Source organism: Neofelis nebulosa, chromosome 4 (assembly GCF_028018385.1).
Source record: "Neofelis nebulosa isolate mNeoNeb1 chromosome 4, mNeoNeb1.pri, whole genome shotgun sequence".
Lineage (NCBI taxonomy): Eukaryota > Metazoa > Chordata > Mammalia > Carnivora > Felidae > Neofelis > Neofelis nebulosa.
The window spans coordinates 167,310,032-167,328,470 of record NC_080785.1 but is presented as its reverse complement, the minus strand read 5'-3'; the positions used below and the strand labels follow the sequence as shown (position 1 = coordinate 167,328,470).

Genomic DNA, 18,439 nt, shown 5'->3' with positions numbered 1-18,439 from the left:
GGATAGGCTTGTGGCTGCCTGACACACGCTGGCCCACCCTCCTTGCCCCCACTCAAGAGCCTCCGCAGAAACCCCGGTCTGACACCTCCAAAGTTTCCCGGGGCGCCTGCGTGGCTCAGCTGGTTAAGCGCCCCACTCTTGACTTCAGCTCAGGTCACGATCTCACGGTTGGTGAGTTCGAGCCCCGAGTTAGGCTCTGTGCCGACAGCCTGGAGCCTGTTTGGGATTTTCTCTCTGCCTCTTCCCTGCTCACTCTATCTCTCAACATTAATAAGTAAACATTAAAGGTCTCCACTCCTGCTCTGAACCCAGAGAGATGTCCCCATGGAAGACATCTGCCCCTGAGTAGGAAAACAAAAGGCTGCGAATACTAGTGTTTGACGGGCAGGAGCCCAGTTTCCTATTTAGGAAAAAAATCACCCAAGCCCACCCAGTGGGCTTCCTGAGGGGGTGGACATGGGAAACAGGGACCGCCACGCCCAGGGTCCCCTCTGTCCTGTCGGGAATGTGCATAATGAACGCATTCCGCTCTCAGGATGGAAAACTAAGACTAAGAAATGCTCGTCACCAAGACCTCATGCGGGTCAAGGCATGGGTAACGAGGTGGCCCACACCCCAGCTTTTAAACCGCAGGTGAGGCTGGGGTATCTGTTCCTTCGGCTCTGCCGCACTTGAGACCCCACGACATGGGGCCCCAGCCACGAGCATTTACTTCTGCCCATCGTAGGAGCTGTCCCGAGATGCTGTGCTCTGCGGCCACGGGCGCTTCTGTCCTGCGCACTTTAGCCCGGCACCTGGCACGCGGTCGGCGCTCAGCAGACAGGGCTGGACCGGCGGGCGACACCCCACCCACCCCGCATGCCCCACGCCAGCCCCAACCCTGAAGGTGGAGTCACCCAGTCGGGGACCGAATGCCTCCCTCGAGGCCTCAGGGGCCGGCAGCCAATCAGGAGCCTTCCCGGGGCCGAGGAGGCTCTGTCTGCGGGCAGCAGGTGCACCGCTTCCGTGGGCAAGTGAGGGGGGCAGGGGGCACCCACCTGTACGACTGCAGAATGTCAATGATGCCAATATGCAGCAAAAGGCGCTCCCCTCGGCCGTTCACGGCGGGAATCCCGCCCATCCTGGGGAGAGAGGGCGGGAGCGCGGTCAACACCCCACAGGGCCACACCGCTGCGGGCAGGGGCGGGGGGACAGGAGCGCCATCAACACCCCACGGAGCCACACCGCTGGCGGGGGCGGGGTGGGGGGCCCAGAGCCCGGCCTGGGAGAAGCCGAAGGAGCCAGAGCCCATGCGCTCCTGTAGGCGGCAGCTTGGCTGGGGCCGAGCTGCCGTCAGACACGCGAGGCTGGAGGCTGGAGGCTGGAGGCTGGCGGCTGGCGAGGGGTCTGGCCCCCCCACACCCGTGCGCACGCGCACGCTCACCCCGGGCGGGGCCCCCAGCGCTTCTGGGTCCCGTCTGGGGAGTTAGTCGCTTCACTCAGCCCCAGGCCCACACGTGCCCGGCCCGGCATGGTTAGTGAGGCCACACGACGCAGCGACTGTCCTCAAGTCCCCATGAGCCCAGACCCGCCAGGCCTGGGGCCCTGCAGGCTCCGCGCACCGCACTCCACGCACTGCCCAGCTCACCTGCGCACCCCGCCATCCCGCCAGGCCTGGCACAGACCCTACAAACGCCAACACAGTGGAGGTCGGGCCAAGCCACCAGACCTCTGCAGGTGTCGCCTCGCCTGGTCAGGGCGTCAGGGCTCCTCCCCCGTCCTCCCCAGCTGTGAGCCCCCGTCTCCCTCGCGGACGCTGGGGGGTTATGCCCCCCTCCTCCAGGGCCCCCGTGCTGGTTCCCGGCACGCTCAGTCTCGACACCCTGTCTACAGAAGCTGTTCCCACCGGGGTACTGTCCTCCTCAAGCACTCGACGATGTCTGGAGACGTCTGAGGCCCTCACGACTGGGGTGTCCTGGCATGGGGGGGGGGTGCCCTGCCACAGGGTGGGGGGCAGGGATGCTGCTCCAGCCCTATAGCACTCAGGACGCCCCAGAGAACGACCCGGCCCAGCGTGCACAGTGCCGGGGGCGGGGCGGACACCCCACGAGTCTGTCTCGGGCAGGGGGCACGGCCCTCTCTGAGACTGTGACCTCGGCCTCCACCACAGGCGCCTGTTCTCCCCGGGGCTCCGGGTTCGGCCCCCTGCTGTAGATGTTGCCTCGTCCCCAGCACTCAACACCCCTACAGCTCTGCTTCAGATGGCGGCGCTTTAACCCACTCTGGGGTCCGGCAGGGGGAGGGGGCATCTGTGTTTCCCGCACGGATGGCCACGGGCCTCAGTCCGCGGACAGACTGAGCCGCAGCGCCCCGGTCATCACCCGGCCGGGGGGCTGTGCGTCCACCTGTGACCCTCGCGGGGCCTGGCGGGCAGACTTCGCTGCTCCGATTCACAAACCAGGAACCAGCCACACGCGGGCTTCTGGACGCGCGCCTGCTCCTCGTCTCTTGCCCTCGCGGCCAACTTTCCCTGCCCGCCTCACACCCGAGGGCCCCACGGCCCCGGGTCACCTACGTGTCGTCCGACTCGATGGCCTCCCCGCGCGCGGCCCCGCCCTGGATGGACTCCATGGCCGTGGAGTAGAGGGCCTTCTGGCCCAGCGGCCGCTTCTCGTCCGCGGTGCTCTGGGCGCCCTCGGCCTGCCGCTCCCGCTCCTGCTGGTCGATGTTGTGCACGCCCAGGAGCAGGCTGTAGTCCATGATCTTGAAGCTCTCCAGCACCTGCCGGGGGTGGGGTCGACAGGTCACGCTCCCGGTGCCCGGCCCCCCACAACCCCAAGCTGCATCGGGGTCTGCGCCCACTCGGCCCCCACAGCCTCGCAGGGGGCCTGTCCGGACCCCCATTTCACGGATGGCCAGGAGACCAAGGGGTCAGGGGCAAGGGGGCAGGCCACGTGGCAGGCAATGGGACCCGAGGCGTGGCATCCACACAGGGGCCAGGGTGTTTCCTTCCTCCTGACAGAGTCCAGCCGCGCCGCACCCAAGGCCCGCTCCTGGCCCCCAGGGCTCGGGGACACCTGGGCTCAGGGAAGCCCGAGGTCCTGAGACGTCTGGGGGGTCCTCGGGCAAGGTCGTGCAAAGTTTTCCAAGAGGCCTAGGAGCCAGGGGTGGTGGGCCTGGGGGCCTTGGGTTTCGAGCCTGCTCCCCGAGACTAGATGAGATCTCTAGTCCAGGGGAGCAGGCTCGAAACCCCCCAGGTCACACGGGGTGGAGGAGACCACGAGGACAAGCAGGGGCAAGGGGGTCCGTGGGCCTGAGGCTCACGCTGCACTCGCTTCCGCCAGCGTCCCCGTTTCACAGACGGGACAACTGAGGCCCAGAGAGGCGAGGGACCCTGAACTGTCCCCCCCCCCGCCTCGCACTCTGCTCTGGGCTCCTCCCCTGCACGGGGGGGGGGGGGGGGGGAGGTGGGCATGGCGGCCTCACCAGGCAGTCCCGTTGCAACGTCTTGACAAGGGCGGAGAAGGTGTCTGCGTCGAGCAGGAGCCCCTCGGGCATGTCCTGGATGAAGTCCAGGTCCTTGTAGGTGGGAATGCTCTTCTCCTTCTCCTTCTTGCTGGCCCGCCGCTTGTACGTGGAGCCCTTGAGGTCGAACTTGAGGTGCATCTTGACAACGCGCGGCAGGATGTTGTTCATGACCACCACGCGGATGTTCTTGCCGCCCGACTGCACGCAGTACAGCCCGTAAAACTTGGGCAGCAGCGTCCGCGGGTTCTGGTTGAGGTTCTGGGAGGCGGAGGAGGAGGACAGGGCTGGAGGACAGTCGCCAGGGCCGCCGTCACCGGCACACTCTGTGCAGGGCCACCTCCAGGAAGCCCTCCCTGACCAGCCCCCCCCCACCTGGGCCAGCCCCGCACTCTGCCCTCCCAGCGATCTGACGTTAGCCAGGTTCCAGCAGATGAGATCCTCTGGGTGTCAGGGGCTGGCTCCCCCACCTCCCCAGCCTGGGGTGACACGGGGTCACGGCTTCCAGGCACAGTCCAGGACAAGGGTTGGCAAACTCTGAATACGGGACCAAGTCCAACTACCCGCTCGTTCTCACGTGGCCAGCGGTTAAGCTATGAATGGCTTTATGTTGTTAAAAAAGTTGGGGAGAAAAAAGGAAAGTAGCATTCTGTGACGTGTGAAAACGACATGAACTTGACATTTCAGTGTCAGTAAAGGAAGTTATCCAGGCACGTGGAGCCTGTCCACTCACTCGGGGTCCATGGGGCTTCCCTGCGGTGACAGCAGGGCTGAGCTATGGAGGTAGGTGCTGCCTGGGTCACAAAGCCCCAACATTTACCGGACGGTTCTTTACAGGAAGCTTGCCGACCCTTGACCGTGGGGGCCAGGGGCCCCCTGAGCATCATGCGCTATGAATGAGACGCCCCGGGGGGAGAGGGCCCACAATCCGAACAGAGCTGCCCAGAAAGGCCTATCCGCACCCCTGCCAGGTGCCTGGTCATGACCCTTGCCCACTCCTGCTTCCACTCCCACCCAGGGATCTGAGCCGCCCTTTCAGGCTGTGAGTCACACAGGGAATGGGAAGTGCCCCGGCAGCTGGTCCTTTGTGACATGCCAGCTGGTGGTCCGGCCTCCCTCCCCCACGCCTGAGTCACCAGCTACCAAGACACAGGCCTCGATTTCTGGGCTCCGTGACTCAGGGGTGTCGGTGGGGAGAAGGGATGGGGAGTGAAGGCTGGGCCCGCCCCCGCCCCCACCCCCACCATCCCCGGGGGAAGGCCATGAGGGTTTAGATGGCAAGTCCTGCTTGCCGAGTGTTGAGGCACCACGTGGTGGTGCTGGGGGGGTGGGGGGGGGGGGGTTGTGAAGGCGAGGCTCAGGAAGACTTCCCATGGCCTGCCCAAAAGGGGTCTCCTGGACCCCATCTGCCCAAATTCCTTAGCCTCAGAGCCCTTTGCTGCTATTGAACTTGCTCCCAACAGGAAAGGAGCTGGGGGCGGGGCGGGGTTGCAGGGCGGGGCTCCTCACCATGTAGGGGTGGGGACGGGGCGGAGCTGCGGGGAAGGGGGGGGCCATCAACATAGGGGGCGGGGTCCCTCACCCTGTAGGAGCCAGGGGCGGGGCAAAAAGTGGGGCGGGGCTGCAGGGCGGGGCTCCTCACTGTGTAGGGGCAGGGGAGGGGCGGAGGTGGGTCGGGCCGCAGGGCGGGGCTCCTCGGCAAGTAGGGGTGGGGGGGCGGGGGGGCGGGGCTGCAGGGCGGGGCTTCTCACCATGTAGGGGGCGGGGCGGAGCCCCTCGCCAGGTAGGGGGAAGGGGCGGGGCTGCAGGGCGGGGCTCCTCGGCAGGTAGGGGGTGGGGGGGCGGGGCTCCTCACCATGTAGTAGCCGGGTAACAGCTTCTGAAGGAACTCGGCCTCCTTGTGCATCACCGTCTTGATGATGAACTCGTCGTCACTGGTGACGTAGAACAGGGAGCCGCTGGCGCCGGGGTTGGACAGCTCGATCAGTGGCTCGTTGCACAGCGAGTACTGGGGGGGCAGTGAGTGGGCAGGTGGGTCGCTGACACCCCACACGCCCAGCGTCTAGCGGACAGCTCTGGAACAGGTCACTGTCAGCCTCCTTTCACAGATGAAGAAATACGCTCAGAGAGGGAAACTGACACGCCTGAGGCCACACAGCAAGGAATTGAACCCCGGGCTAATCTGCAGCCTGGGTGCCGATCTCCTAGGGCACGGTCCCTCTCCTGTTAGTAACAGACACCCAGTCGTGCTGGGTTGTGCACCCATGTGGCCTAGACTCACTGCCCAACCTTCCCCGCAGCTAGGTGAGGCCACAACAGTCAACTCTGGTCAACGAGCCTGTAGAAGCTTCTGAATCCCTAATCAGGTGACAAACGCTGGTGCCGCTCCCTCCTTCCCATCCACTTCCCACCTGGAAAGCTGATGTGACACCTGGAACCCCAGCAGCCGTGCTGGACCACAAGACAACCTTTGGTACGGATGCCACGCACAAGAACAGCTGAGAGGGGAGCCTGTGTCTCTGGCGAGCATCCCCAACCACGGCCCCCAGCACACCCTTCTCTTCCCCATCTTCTCTTCCCTGGACATCGGCTTTCTTCCGTGCTTGCTGTCCATCAGCCGCACACGCCCTCCCCACCAACAAACAGTAAACTCTGTGGACCCAGGGATTTTTAAGCATTTTGCTCACAGAGGGTCCCCAGCACCCATGACAGAGCCCAGCATAGAGCAGGTGGCTGGTCTGTTAAGAAGCCAAGGAAAGTGAGGCCCTGCAGGCTGCTGCCCCTGGGCCTTTTCAGCTAATGAGCCACCGAGGTGTTTTTTGGGATTAAGGCTGTTTGGGTTGGGTTTCTGTCCCCTGCACTCCCGAACTCCTGACTGAGTGTCGCTGGTATATGACAGGGACGAGGCCACAGCATGCTCCCCCCTGGGCCACAGGGTAAATGCCGAGGGAACACTTACTGCATCGCTGGGTGTTAAGGACCCTAACCCGATGCCCCAGCAGTCAGCACGCCCTGGCTGGACAAAGACCCTGGGAAGATCGGACGCCCCCACCCGCTGCCTGGCCACGGCCGAGCCCAGGACGAGCCGTGGTCCAGCAAGCCGTGGTGCTGTGCAAACTCTGGGCTGTGGCCCGGTGTCCCCGGCACCGGGCGGTTAGTCGGGGGCCGGCTGTGGGTGGGATGGGCACACACCAGAGGCATGACCCCCCCAGGGACCACGGGCACCATCCTGGAAGAAAGAGGGGTCCGAGGCCACAGCTGTTGCCCCTACACCTGCGACCTAGTGCCGACCACGAGGACAACAGCCCCACCTCTAACTGCTAGTGCGCTCGTGCTGTCGGGTAACCTCGGGGGGGCGGGGGCGAGAGGTCTCCCCTGTCCTTGCCTCAGGGGAGCGGAGCCAACAGCCAGGCCGCTCAGGGGGAATGTGCTGGCAGTCCCCAACGTGGTGACCGGCGCCGAAACGGGCACCAGGCTGGAGCAGGGCTGACGCAAGCCTGTTAATAAGACAGGACGTGCGGATGCCCGGAAGCCGGGCCAGGACAGGCTGCCCGGCCATCTGGACTGTGGGGGCGACGGTGCGGGGAGCCGCGTGGGGGCCCGGCCCAGGGCTGTCGGCGGAGGGGAGCAGAGTCAGCGGGCCTCCCAGCTGTGCTGGCCGCAGACAGCAAGGAGGCAGCTCAGGGAGGCGGTGGGTCGTGCGGGGGGAGACAGGTCCAGTTTGCAGCCAGCGCGGCCCTCTGTCCGTCCTGCTCCGCCCACGGCCACGAGGCCCCCGCACCCTCGGAAACAGAGGCCCAGGCCCAGGCTGCCCGTGCTCTCCCTCCTCACCCCCACCTCCCCCCACCCTGCCCTGGAAGGACAGCAGCGAGGGGCATCCTGGGCCTCGGGAGCCCGCCAGGAACAGGGAAACCCCAAGGCCTTACAGCTGGCCCCAGCTGGCAGGAGAGGAGGAGAGGAGGAGAGATGAGCGCCGAAGGGGACTGCGCGGCTTTGCACAAAAGAAGTCTGTGAGCAGAGAACGGTCTGGAAGCAATGCCGGCAGCCGCTGCCCTCAGGGAGCGGCCTGGGGGGCAGCATACAGGGCTCAGGCCTCACGGGGTCCTGGCTGCAGAGGAGGCAGCGGTGACACAGGCAGACTTCCCAGCCAAGAGACCACCGGCCACCGGGACAGGGTCACGGGCAGACGACCCCAGGCGTGCCCCCTCTCCCCTCAGTGCCCAGGGTGGGCGCCCATGGCCCGAGGCCGACCGTCTGCAGCCCCCGCCCCCACACGTGTCCCCCGCCTCCCCCGGCCGCTGCCCTGCTGTCCTGAGCCGAAGTCAACACCGGGTCAGCCCAGGGCTCTCACAGTGATGGTGGGCGAGCCCCCACAAAACTCAGGACCACGGCGGTCGCCACACAAGTCTCTGGAGCCGAGGTGATGCCCACGGCCCACAGGGACCCGGCCGGGAAGAGAGAGGAACTGAGGGACCAGAGCTGATAAATGGGGGCAGTGATGCTGTCTGGGTGCACCATCCAGCCGTGTCCGAGCTCCCCACCCCCGCCGCGGGAGGGCCTCTCGGATCCAGGGGCCCTGGCCACCCTGTCGCTGCAAACAGGGCAGGTCTTGAAGAGGACCGAGGACACCTGCTGAGCACCCACTCAAGGCCGAGACAGGCCCTCGGCCGTCGCCCTGTGTCCACTCCGCCGCCAGGACCAGCTTGGGTCCGCTCCCCACCAGCACACACTGAGGCCGCATCACCACTGCCACGGCGAGCGCCACAGGTGTCCCCTTTCCCTCCCGAGGCCTAAAACCGAGGTCACCCAGGTCACCTCTACTACCGAACCACCAGGCTGGCTTCACTCCGAGGAGGCTGCGGGACCAAAGGGAACGTCGTTAGGGGCTGCGGTGGAGGCCGGAGGGGGAACACGACACGGATGCTGTGGTCAGAGGACCAGGCCTTGGCCCTGGCAAGGGGCACCGTGACTTCTGGGCGCCCGGACGTGCCCACGGCCGGAGCAAATGCTGCTCTCTCTGCAGGGACACGGCCGCGGCTGAGGGCACAGCTTTCCCGCAGACTAAGAGCCCAGGGGAGAGTGAGGCCAAGTACCTCCCGACACGCAGGGAGACGAGTCACCGCAGGTGAGAGCCAGCAGGCCCACAGGCCGAGCCCCAGAGACAGCGGACGGTGGAAGGATCACACAGAGTATATCCAACGGTCACGGACACGCTCTTGCCCAGGGAGTAAGGCTTCCCGAACACAAAGTCGCAAAGCGGTGACCGGGCAAACTCGAAACAGACCCGCCAGACCTTCCCCAAGTGCGGACTGACCCACCCAGGTGACGAGCCCCGTGTGCAGGCGAGATGTAACTTTCAAGCGTCCTGATCGTTCACTGTGAGATCAAAGGGTAGGGCCTAGGTTCTGATTTTTCTAAATGTTCATTCATTTGTTTTGAGAGACAGAGACAGAGAGCAGCGGAAGAGCAGAGAGAGAGGGAGAGAGAGAGGATCCCAAGCAGGTTCAGTGCGCTTAAGCATGGAGCCCGACATGGGGCTGGAACCCATGAACCATGAGATCGTGACCTGAGCCGAGATCAAGAGTCGACGCTTAACCAACTGAACCCCCAGACGCTCCAAGATTATTCTAATTTGATAGAGACTAAGGGGACGCTCTGAACTGGTCCCCACGACCCACCTCCTCCCGAAGGGAGGCGTGACCTGTGACGCGCCTCTAGCCCACAGACGCGGCAGGGGGGGCAGGACACTCCTGTCGCTCACGCTCTGACCGAGGGGCCCACAGGGATGGCACGGAAGCCCCGGCCGGTGGGCGAGGAGGGGGTCCCGCCGATGTCACCGTGGCGCTGGAAGCAGACCCTCCCCCAGTCCGGTGCCCCACGAGGCTCTAGCCCCAGCCCACCCTCCAGCGCAACCCTGAGCAAAGAAGCTGGCTGAGTTGCACCCGAAGCCCTGACCCACAGCAACCACAAGGGACAGACAGGTGGCGCTGTGGGCCGCCGGTCTGGCACAGCCTGTTACGCAGCCGCCGCCGCCGACTGACGCTCTTACCAAGTAATCGTCCGGTCGGATCCCGAAGAGCTCCCGGAAGTAGCGGAAGGCGACAGGCGCGTACGTCTTGAACCTGAAGTCCTGGAAGTGGTGGGCGGGGGTGAGGTTGCTGCCTTCGCTGTGGAGCAAGGAGGGAGGGGGCCTGTGAGGGACGGCGGCCTCGTGGGTGCCTCCCCGACTCCCCGGTGGCGCGGACGTCCCAGGCCTGGGCGGCGCCCTGGCCGCTGAGCTCCAAGGCCTTCTCCAGACGGCCAACTCAGGCGGTGGCATGGGACTCCCCAGGGGACAGAGGGCTATGTCCCCAAATCCATTCCCAGTGCTGGCTGGGCACATGGCCGCCCGGAGGAAGCCCACTGCCCAGCCTCTCCTGCAGCTAGCTCTGGTCATGTGACCGTGATCGGCCAATGGGCTATGAGCGGAGCAGAAACCATCATTTCTTGGTGCTGCCCTGCCTGGGGAGGGGCATGTGCTCTCTCCCTTCTGCTACTGGAATGCAGACGTGATGGCAGGATCTCGGGCAGCTACCTGAAACCCCTGGCTGCAAAAGCTGCACACAAGGACGGCGGAACGGCTGGAAAAACACGGGACCCCAACACCGGGGAGCTGCCTGATGGCCCTGGATTGCCTGTCAGTATTTTCCACGGGAGAGAAAAGTGAACTTTATGTTTTCTTCTCCTGTTTCTTAAAATCACTGTTGTACTGCAGCCCTCTGATTCGGCAGCAAACTAACATCACGACCGGTACAGGGTCAGGCCTGCAAGCCAAGAAGGTGCCAGGAGAGGCCCGTGCTGTTTCCAGCAGAGAAGGGAGCTCAGAGAACAGCAAGGCCGTTTGCATCCCAACAGTGTCTGTGTGCTGGGTGAGCTGCTACGGGCATCGGGGCCAGTCTCCACGGCGCGGGGCCCGGGCCCACCTGGGGAAGAAGATGCTCTCCACGACATAGAAGTCCTGCATGAGCACGTCACGCTCTGGCTTGGAGCTCAGGTTGCCCACGGTGTAGCCGATGCCCAGCTGGATGGCCCCCTTCAGGGTGGAGGACGTGGTCTGTGGGGAAACCCAGCTGGATCAAGACCCTCGGCCGCCAGGGCGGGGAGGCAAAACGAGAAGCCCCTCGGGGCAGCAGGACGAGCCAGATGTCCAGCTCGCAGCTTGACCCTGGCACCCATCACGCAAGGGGCCCCGGGGTACCTGCCCACTACTTGTCCCAGACCCGCTGGCCTCTGGGCTGTCGTGCAGCTCACACAACCCCACGGCGAGGTGGCCTGGCTGGGACTCCAATATCACCTCATGCAGCCCTGAGGCCTGTTTTCCATCCAGGTTCTAGAAGGTTCCAAGTTCTCAAAACTGTCCCGATTCGGCAGGGTTCTATCTACTGCCAGGATTTCCTTTTTGGAAATTTGCATTTACAGAGTGACATCATCCAAACTTCATCTCCGTGAACCCGGGTTCCTGCTACCTACTCTCCCAGTGACGTGCACGGTCACGCTGCGTGAGCGGCCCCGCCGCTCCGTGCCTCGGTTTCCCCAGCCACGGTGGGGCATGTCGGGGCCGCCCCGCATTACGTCGCCCAGGCTGCCTGGGCTGGAGGCCACCCACACTTGAGGAGGAGGGGGTGGGGGTGACAGCTCAGCCCCGCTTTCCAAGGGAAGGAAGGAGAACCGCATTTCCCCTTTTCCGGATGAGCCAGCAGGGCCAGAGCGGCTGGGGACTCGCCCAGGGTCGCAGGCGGCTCCTGTACCCGGGCGGGTGGTGGTGCAGCTGTGGGCACATTGCCCGATGCTTGTGATGGCGACAGCAGGCAAGGACCTCGCTGGGACGGAGGGGCCCGCACCGAGGGGATCTGCCCGCAGCCACACGTGGGCACAGAGCCCGCCCGGCCCTGTGTGGGGGCCCCGGATGGCTGGAAGCCCTTCTCCACTTTGCCCCACCCCAACCAGCCGAGGGCAGAGGAGGAACCTTCTTGTAGGTCGTTTCACCAGATGCGTCCACGCCCCGATGACCCAACTTCTTCCCGTGGCCGGGGCCCAGCTGTCCAGTCATCGACGGGGCCTGGAGAGGAGGAAGCAGGAAGCATTAAACATCAGCCAGGAGGCGCCGCTGGGGCCGGAGTGTTCTGGAAATCCTGACCAGAGTCAGGGCTGAGTCACTGGCTGGCAAGCCACATGGGGCAGAGTCTGGTGTGGGCGGGCTCCAGGGCAGAGCAGGTGCCCCGTCACCCACTGGGGCCACACGGTCCATCTCTGCACATCCAGAGGGGCCCGGGCCCAGACCGGACTTCCGGTTCCTCAGGAGCAGAACCCTAACCTCAGGGACTCCGTGGCCCTGCTGACGGGGGCGGGGGGAGGGCTTGGGTTGTCCCCTGTGGGGCGTCCCATGCACTGTGAGCAGTGAGCATCCTGACTGCGTCCTGACAGCCACAGATGTCTCCAGACATCACACAGCGTCCCTTAGGGCCGAGACATCTGGGCTGGAATGACCATGAAACAGGGCGAGGTCCCACTGGCCCGGGACCTGTGTGGGGACAGCCACCAGCACTGATGTGCGGCCCCGCAGGGGAGAATGGTGGAGGGGCGGTGGGGGCCGTCCGGTCACGGACATTTAAGAAACATCTACTGTGTACCTGCACCACCCAAACAGCCCGTGAAAGCCTCTGGCCTCCAGCTGGGGGCACTCACATCAGCCCAGCCCCCACTGCCCCACGGGGGTTCAGGCAGCCCCCCAGCTGCCCTCGCTCCTCAGCAGGCCCCGGCGTGTTCCGCATACTGGCCACCAGGGGGCGGGCTCTCCCCAGAGATCGGTGGCACGGCCCCTGCTCGGCACCCCTCGCTGACTCCCCACTGCCCTGTGGCCAGACAGCCTCCAGGAGAGCCCTCCTGACAAGGGCCCCACGTGACGGGTGGCAACCGGGGGGACACAGGTGCCTGGGGCCAGGAAGCTAGCGCCGGTACAGGGACGCCACGCCTGGGCTGCTGCTGGAATGCGGGGCTCACAGACTCGCTCCCACAGGCCGCTTTCAGGACCAGGGACAGTGCTGACCCCCCACGGTGCAAGGCGCGGGCGCCGAGCAGCCGCCCCGGCAGGAGCAGGAGCTCTCTCTGGATCCCGAACGGAAGACGGAAGACGGAAGACGTGGGCGGGCGTGTGGGGACAACGGATGCTACACCAGCGGTGCCGCATCTGACTGGACCCCCCTCCTCCTGGGAGCTCCTCAGGGACCCGCCCTTGCCCGGCTCGCCTCCCACCCCTCTGGACCCTCAGTCTCCGTCCCTCTGTCCCTCACTGTCCAGGCCGGGTCCTCGCTCTTCCTTCCCCAGCGGCTCCCCTCCCTGAAAGTCAAGATGCCGGCAGGACCGAGGGACTCTCACTGCCTGCCACCTGCCAGAGCGTGGGGCCCGGGGAGGTGCAGCCAGCTGCCCCAGGCCGCACAGCAGGCCCCGGGGCTGGTCGGTCTTCGGAGAAGTGGGTCAGGAAGGGCACAGGACACTCACCTCCGACGGGGCCATCTTCTTCTGGGCCAAGCCTGCAGGAGAGAAGAGAGAGGCTTCAGCCCGGAGACGGGGGCGGCCCTCCACCCCACCGTGTCACCACCCTGCCTTCCCCGCACACAGGTGTCTCCGACCTCACTCCGCTCCCTGCACCCCTACGGAGGGAGAGTACCCTGGCTGGGAAACGGGTGCGGACGCCAACCCACCACTGACCCCAAAGACGTTAAGTCCCTGGCAGCAAAGGGCTGCCAAACTGACAACTGTGGCCTTCCCCTGCCGGCGGAAGCAGGGCTCAACCAGATCCAACGTCCTCGGGCCACAGAGAAATCACGTGACCGGCTGGGTCGGTGGGAAGGGGCCAGGCGGCCAGGGCTGGAGTGACGGCTCCCTGGCCCCTGTTCACACTGTCCCCGGGAAAGAGGTGCTCACCGTGGAGAGAGGCTCACGGTGAGGGAGCAGGCAGTTTTTGTCCCTAGCACCCTGCCCTCCAATCCTGGCTCCCTGTGGGGAGGCCAACCACTGACCTCTCTGAGCCCTGGTGTCCTCACCTGCAAAGCAGGCTTCTGCTGAGGATTATCTGTTCAAACGAGTGTGGACCGCAGACATACCCTTGCCTCCTGCAGATGAGGCGGGCTTTGCAGGTGGGAGGAAGCCAAGGCTGGTGAGGTCTGAGGTCGGGGAGACCCGGGGTCCCTGGGCCCAGCGTCCCCACGAGATCCTCATGAGAGCGAGGCAGAGAGACGGGCAGACCCCATGCTGCTGGCTGGGGGTGGGGGGGGGAGGGGGCCGCGGGCCAGGATGTGGCACCTCCGGAAGGCGGAAAAGGCAGGATAGGGGTCTCCCTGGGGCTTTGGGGGGAACCGGCCCTGCCCATGCCTGGGCTTGGTCCCCGTGACACCCATCTTAGACTCATGACCTCCAGAGTGTGGTTTTAGATCAGGCCGTGTGATTTGTTTACCGCAACAGAAACTCACGTGCTGGGTGTCTACGTGTCAGGCTGGTGGGAAGGCAAGTGGTGACCAGGATAGTGGAGGGCCTTGGCTTGGGTGATGCGTGAGGAGTCAGGCCAGCAAGGGAGGACTTGCGCTTTTCCCCACAGGAAGGTGGGAGCCCTGGAGGGCCGTGGGCAGAGGGAGGGGATCCGACTTGGGTGCTCGTGGGCGCCCTCTGGCGGCCACTACGGGGAGGACGGACTGGGGGATGGGGTCGGGGGGAACTGAGCTGGTCCTTCAGGAGTGGATGGGCTGGACCGGGTCGGGGAGGCAGAGGGGAGGTGGGCAGATTCTGGACAGGTCTCAAGTTGGGACAGACAGGCTACCCTCACTGGAGGCAAAGCGAAAAGCAGGGAATCCAGAATGACTAAGGACTATGACTAAAGCCATTAACGGAAGGAATGAGCAGCCTCGGCCAACATGAGGGACAAGGCAGGAGCAGGTGTGGGGACAGTCGGGGGCAGCGTGGCCAAGCTGAGTGTGAGACGCCCGGAGCCTCCGGCACAGAGACTCCAGGATCAGCCGGACCCCGAGTCTGGAGCTCAGGGGAGGTCGGGCTAGAGACAGGACCGTGGATGTGGTGGGGCTGAGACGGGGTTCCAGTCCCGAAGAGCGGACAAGGCTGCGGACTGGGGAGTGACTGTCAAAGGGAATGGGGTTGCCTTTAGCAGGATAAGAATGTTCTAGAATCAGTGGTGACAGTGGCACGACATTGGGAATACACGAAAAACTAAACCGTGTTCTTCAAAGCGTGAATTTTATGCTATGAATTACACTTATTGAGAAAAGGAAACACTGAATGTGGGGCAGGCCTGGGCGGGCGGGGTGGGTGCCCAGTGTCCTCTTTCAGCCACCAGCACCACCCCAGTGCCACCACTGCCCCGTGCGTCAGTCAGCCAGGTGTCGGAGATGGTCCAGGCAGGGAAACTGAGGCTGGGTGGGCAACCGGCCGATGCCATGGGCACGGCAGAGAACACCCCAGCCAGGAGGTCAAAGCCGACACACGGAGGCTGGCTCACCTGCCCGAGGCCCCAGGTGCCCACCCACAGACCTTCCAACCTGGGTGCCCAGGCCCCGGGCACGAACGTGGGCCCATCCCGAGGCTCAGCTAGAGGCAAGCGGGTCGCAGAAGGTGCTAGAAAGCTGACGTGATATTTCTGCTGGCTGCCCAACAGAACAATTCATGGTGTTATGTGTGGGCTGTGGGGGGAGGAAGAGGAGAGAAGGCAAGAAGCTGGCGGTGGACCAGGACAGAACATTCTGGACTTCGCCCTCTGCAGCTCCCAGGCCGAGCAGGCCCAACACCGAGGTCCCGGCCTCCACCCCCGCCCCCCATGACGCCGCCTGCTCCCGAGTCCTCCCGGCTCGCTCCTCAGGCTCCTCAGCGGGTCGGGGGCCGGCCTGGCCGCTCACAGCCCTGCACGCCCTCCTGCCCAGCCACGTCCACACCCGCCTCCTCCCGCAGGAAGCCCCGCCGTGGTCCGTCTGCTCCACCCCCCACCACAGCACCGTGCCTGTGAGGACCCCCCCCACCCCCTGCTGCTCAAAACCCTCAAAAACCGTGGCCCCCCGGCCCTAGAGGGCCTTCCCTTCCTGCTCACAGCGAGTCCACTGCTGGAGGTCACGGCCCTGCCCTGTGCTGCCACCACCAGCCAGGCCGGCTGGGACGGCAGAGGCCACACCACGATGTCGCTCCTCCCAGCCCAAGACGTGACCCACTCTCTTCTGAACGAGCCACCCAATTTTTGAGGAAATTAAGTTTTAAAAATAGCCTGGGGAGGGGGAGAGCACGCCTGCCCCCGGGACACAGCCGTGCCAGCCTCTGGGCAGGGGGGAGGGGGCAGGGGACGCGCGCAGGGCTGAGGCTGGGCTCTCCTGCGGCCCACCGCTGTGTGGCCTCAGGCGAGCCCCTCCACCTCTCTGAGCACCTTTCCTGTGGTCTCGCTGAGCCTCCGTGGGTGCCCGAAGCTAGGGCTCCAGAGCTGGGCCCCCTCTCCCCAGCCCGCCGCCCAGCCCTACCACAGGACCCTGCCACAGGCCGCACGGATCGCTTCAGTGCAGGTGACCTCACAGCCACCCCGGGGCTCCGGAGGGAGGAGGTGAGCTCCTCACGCCCTCAGGGGCTTCCCTCTGAGCCTGCTTCTCAGCCCCTAAAGCAGGCCAAAGCCCAGGCAGAGCCCCTCCTCCCGGCCTGCAGGACCCACCTCCTATCAGCTGTTCCCTGCTCCACGGGCTGGCCTCAGGGCCCTTGCCCTGGATGGTCCCCCTACCCCCACCCCAGTTACCACCGCCCCATCCTGCACACCCTGTCCTTTCCCTCCAGGCAACAATGACATCAATGTATGTCCTCTTCATGGGGGCTGGAGGCGTCCTCCTTCAGGGCTGGGCCTGTGCGTTGACTGACCCATGACGGGTGGACAGACACCCTCTCCTCTCCCCTCTGCCCGCGTCTCAGCTTCGGGGGAGCCTCGTCTCCACGTCTGTTGGACGTGGAAACGAAAAGCTCGGGAAGGACTGTGGGCCCCCAAGACCCAGGGAGGAGCCTCGCCGTCTGTCTTTCAGCACAATCACCCACCTGTGCCTTTAAAATCCACCCAAATCTGCCCACTGTCCCTGGCCCACAGCTCCAGGACCGCCGCAGCCCCTCCACCCTGGTCCCCCGTCTGTCCTCCACACAGCCCAGTCTCCCCACGGAGGCCACCAGAGGGCGCCCGTGAGCACCTGAGTCAGGTCCCGCCCTCCCGTGCCCACAGCCCTCCAGGACTCCTACCTCCCTGGGGGAAAAGTCCAAGTCCTCCCCTGGGTCCCCAAGGCCCTGCACGAAGGTGCCCTCCCCCCCTCCCCGGTCCTCCCTCCCTCGGCCCTCCGCCTCTCCCTCTCTCCCCCTCACTCTGCTCCAGCCACATGGGCCTCCTCGCCCTTTCTCCATCATGACAGGCAGGTCCTGCCCCAGGGCCTTTGCACCGGTTGGGCTCCCCCCCTCACCTGAAACACCGTTCCCAAGACCCTTGCTGGGTTTGCTCCCTTGTTTCATCTGAGACCTGGCTCAAACGTCACCCCCTCTGAAGTGTCCCCCAACCACCTTGCCGAAAACAGTCCCTCTGAGGTCACTCTCCTCATCTCCGTGGCTTTCTTGGTCTTCCAGGCACCCAGCAGCTCCTGGGGCTCATGTGTTATGTCTCCCCCACTACAGAGAGACCAGGTCTGCTCAGTCACCCCCTGACGGACACCGTCAGAGCTGCGTGTGGAGTCAGCGCTGGAGAGGGCAGCAGGGGGACACGAGGCCTCCAGGGCGGGGCCGCTTCCCAGATCAGGGCTGCATGTGCCCAGGCCGGGTGCCGGCTCCCCGTGACTCAGGGCGAACGGGAAGGCGCGAGGACAAGGCAGCGGGGCCAGCAGCCCCGAGAAGCCAGGAAGTGGGGCTGAGGCCCAGCCTCACACACTTCCCTGATCGGCCGGAGCGACTCGGTGGCCCTGGGCCTCCCGCTGTGCGGCCGCCTCAGCAGCAGGGCCCTGCGGGCAGCCTGCGGGGACGCTGGGAACCTCTGCAGGGGGGGTGGCAATCCCAACCCTCAGCCCCCCCCGCCGGCCGAGCCACACTTGAGAGTCCTCTCTCCAAACCGAAAGGGCCGCGGCTGAGCGGAGAGGGCCGGCTCTTTGCAGCCACGTGATGCTCCGAGTGGTGCGGTGCAAGGGAGAAACCCTATGGCGTGGGGAAGGGTGGAAGCTTCTGGTTCTGCCCTCTGGGAACCCCGAGCCCCGAGGTCCCGGCGGGAGTCCCCGCCACACTGGAGACCGCACCGGGGAGGTAGGCGGCCCCCAGCCGAGGTGCGGGACCAGGGTGCAGGTGCCCGCCGACCCCGGGCGAGACCCCAGAGCCGCGAGCACACACGCACTTGTTCGCTCAGGCTCGAAGCTCCGGGCGGCCTGTTACACAGCGACAGCTGACTGAAGCAGGGACCACGGTACGAGCCGAGAGCCACCACGGCGGTGGGGACGCTGGCCGGTGCAGCAAGACAAGAAAAAAGAAAAGGAACGGAGGTTGGAGAGAAAAGATTTCAGAAAACCCAAGAAGTAAATGCAGCAGGGGCGCCTGGGCCGCTCAGCCAGCTGAGCAGCTTTTTTTTTTTTTTTTTTTAACATTTATTTATTTTTGAGAGACAGACAGAGACAGCGTGAGCAGGGGAGGGGCAGAGAGAGAGAGCGAGGGAGACACAGAATCCGAAGAAGGCTCCAGGCTCCGAGCTGTCGGCACAGAGCCCCGACGCGGGGCTCGAACTCGTGAACTGCAAGGCCATGGCCTGAGCCAAAGTCGGCCGCTCAACCGACTGAGCCCCCCGGGGGCCCCACGGCCGACTCTTGGTTTTGGCTCAGGTCATGATCTCGCGGGTCTGCGGGTTCGAGCCCCA

At 65.1% G+C, this 18,439-nt stretch overlaps 1 protein-coding gene across 7 annotated transcripts in view; it reads right to left on the bottom strand.

The window, feature by feature from the left end:
• The window catches only part of PIP5K1C (phosphatidylinositol-4-phosphate 5-kinase type 1 gamma), a 49,541-nt gene that overhangs the window by 15,576 nt on the left and 15,526 nt on the right, over positions 1 to 18,439 (bottom strand). For 6 of the 7 annotated variants that reach the window (XM_058728961.1, XM_058728960.1, XM_058728965.1 and 3 more), the window contains exons 2-9: positions 13,042 to 13,073; positions 11,510 to 11,602; positions 10,467 to 10,597; positions 9,554 to 9,671; positions 5,360 to 5,512; positions 3,466 to 3,765; positions 2,555 to 2,760; positions 1,038 to 1,121 (exon numbers count right to left, since the gene is read on the bottom strand). In XM_058728961.1, the coding sequence (XP_058584944.1) occupies positions 1,038 to 1,121; positions 2,555 to 2,760; positions 3,466 to 3,765; positions 5,360 to 5,512; positions 9,554 to 9,671; positions 10,467 to 10,597; positions 11,510 to 11,602; positions 13,042 to 13,073 (1,117 nt within the window). Of the gene's footprint in view, positions 1 to 1,037; positions 1,122 to 2,554; positions 2,761 to 3,465; positions 3,766 to 5,359; positions 5,513 to 9,553; positions 9,672 to 10,466; positions 10,598 to 11,509; positions 11,603 to 13,041; positions 13,074 to 14,012; positions 14,350 to 18,439 lie in introns of those variants that run through there. The other variant, XM_058728966.1, reaches the window with a different exon arrangement.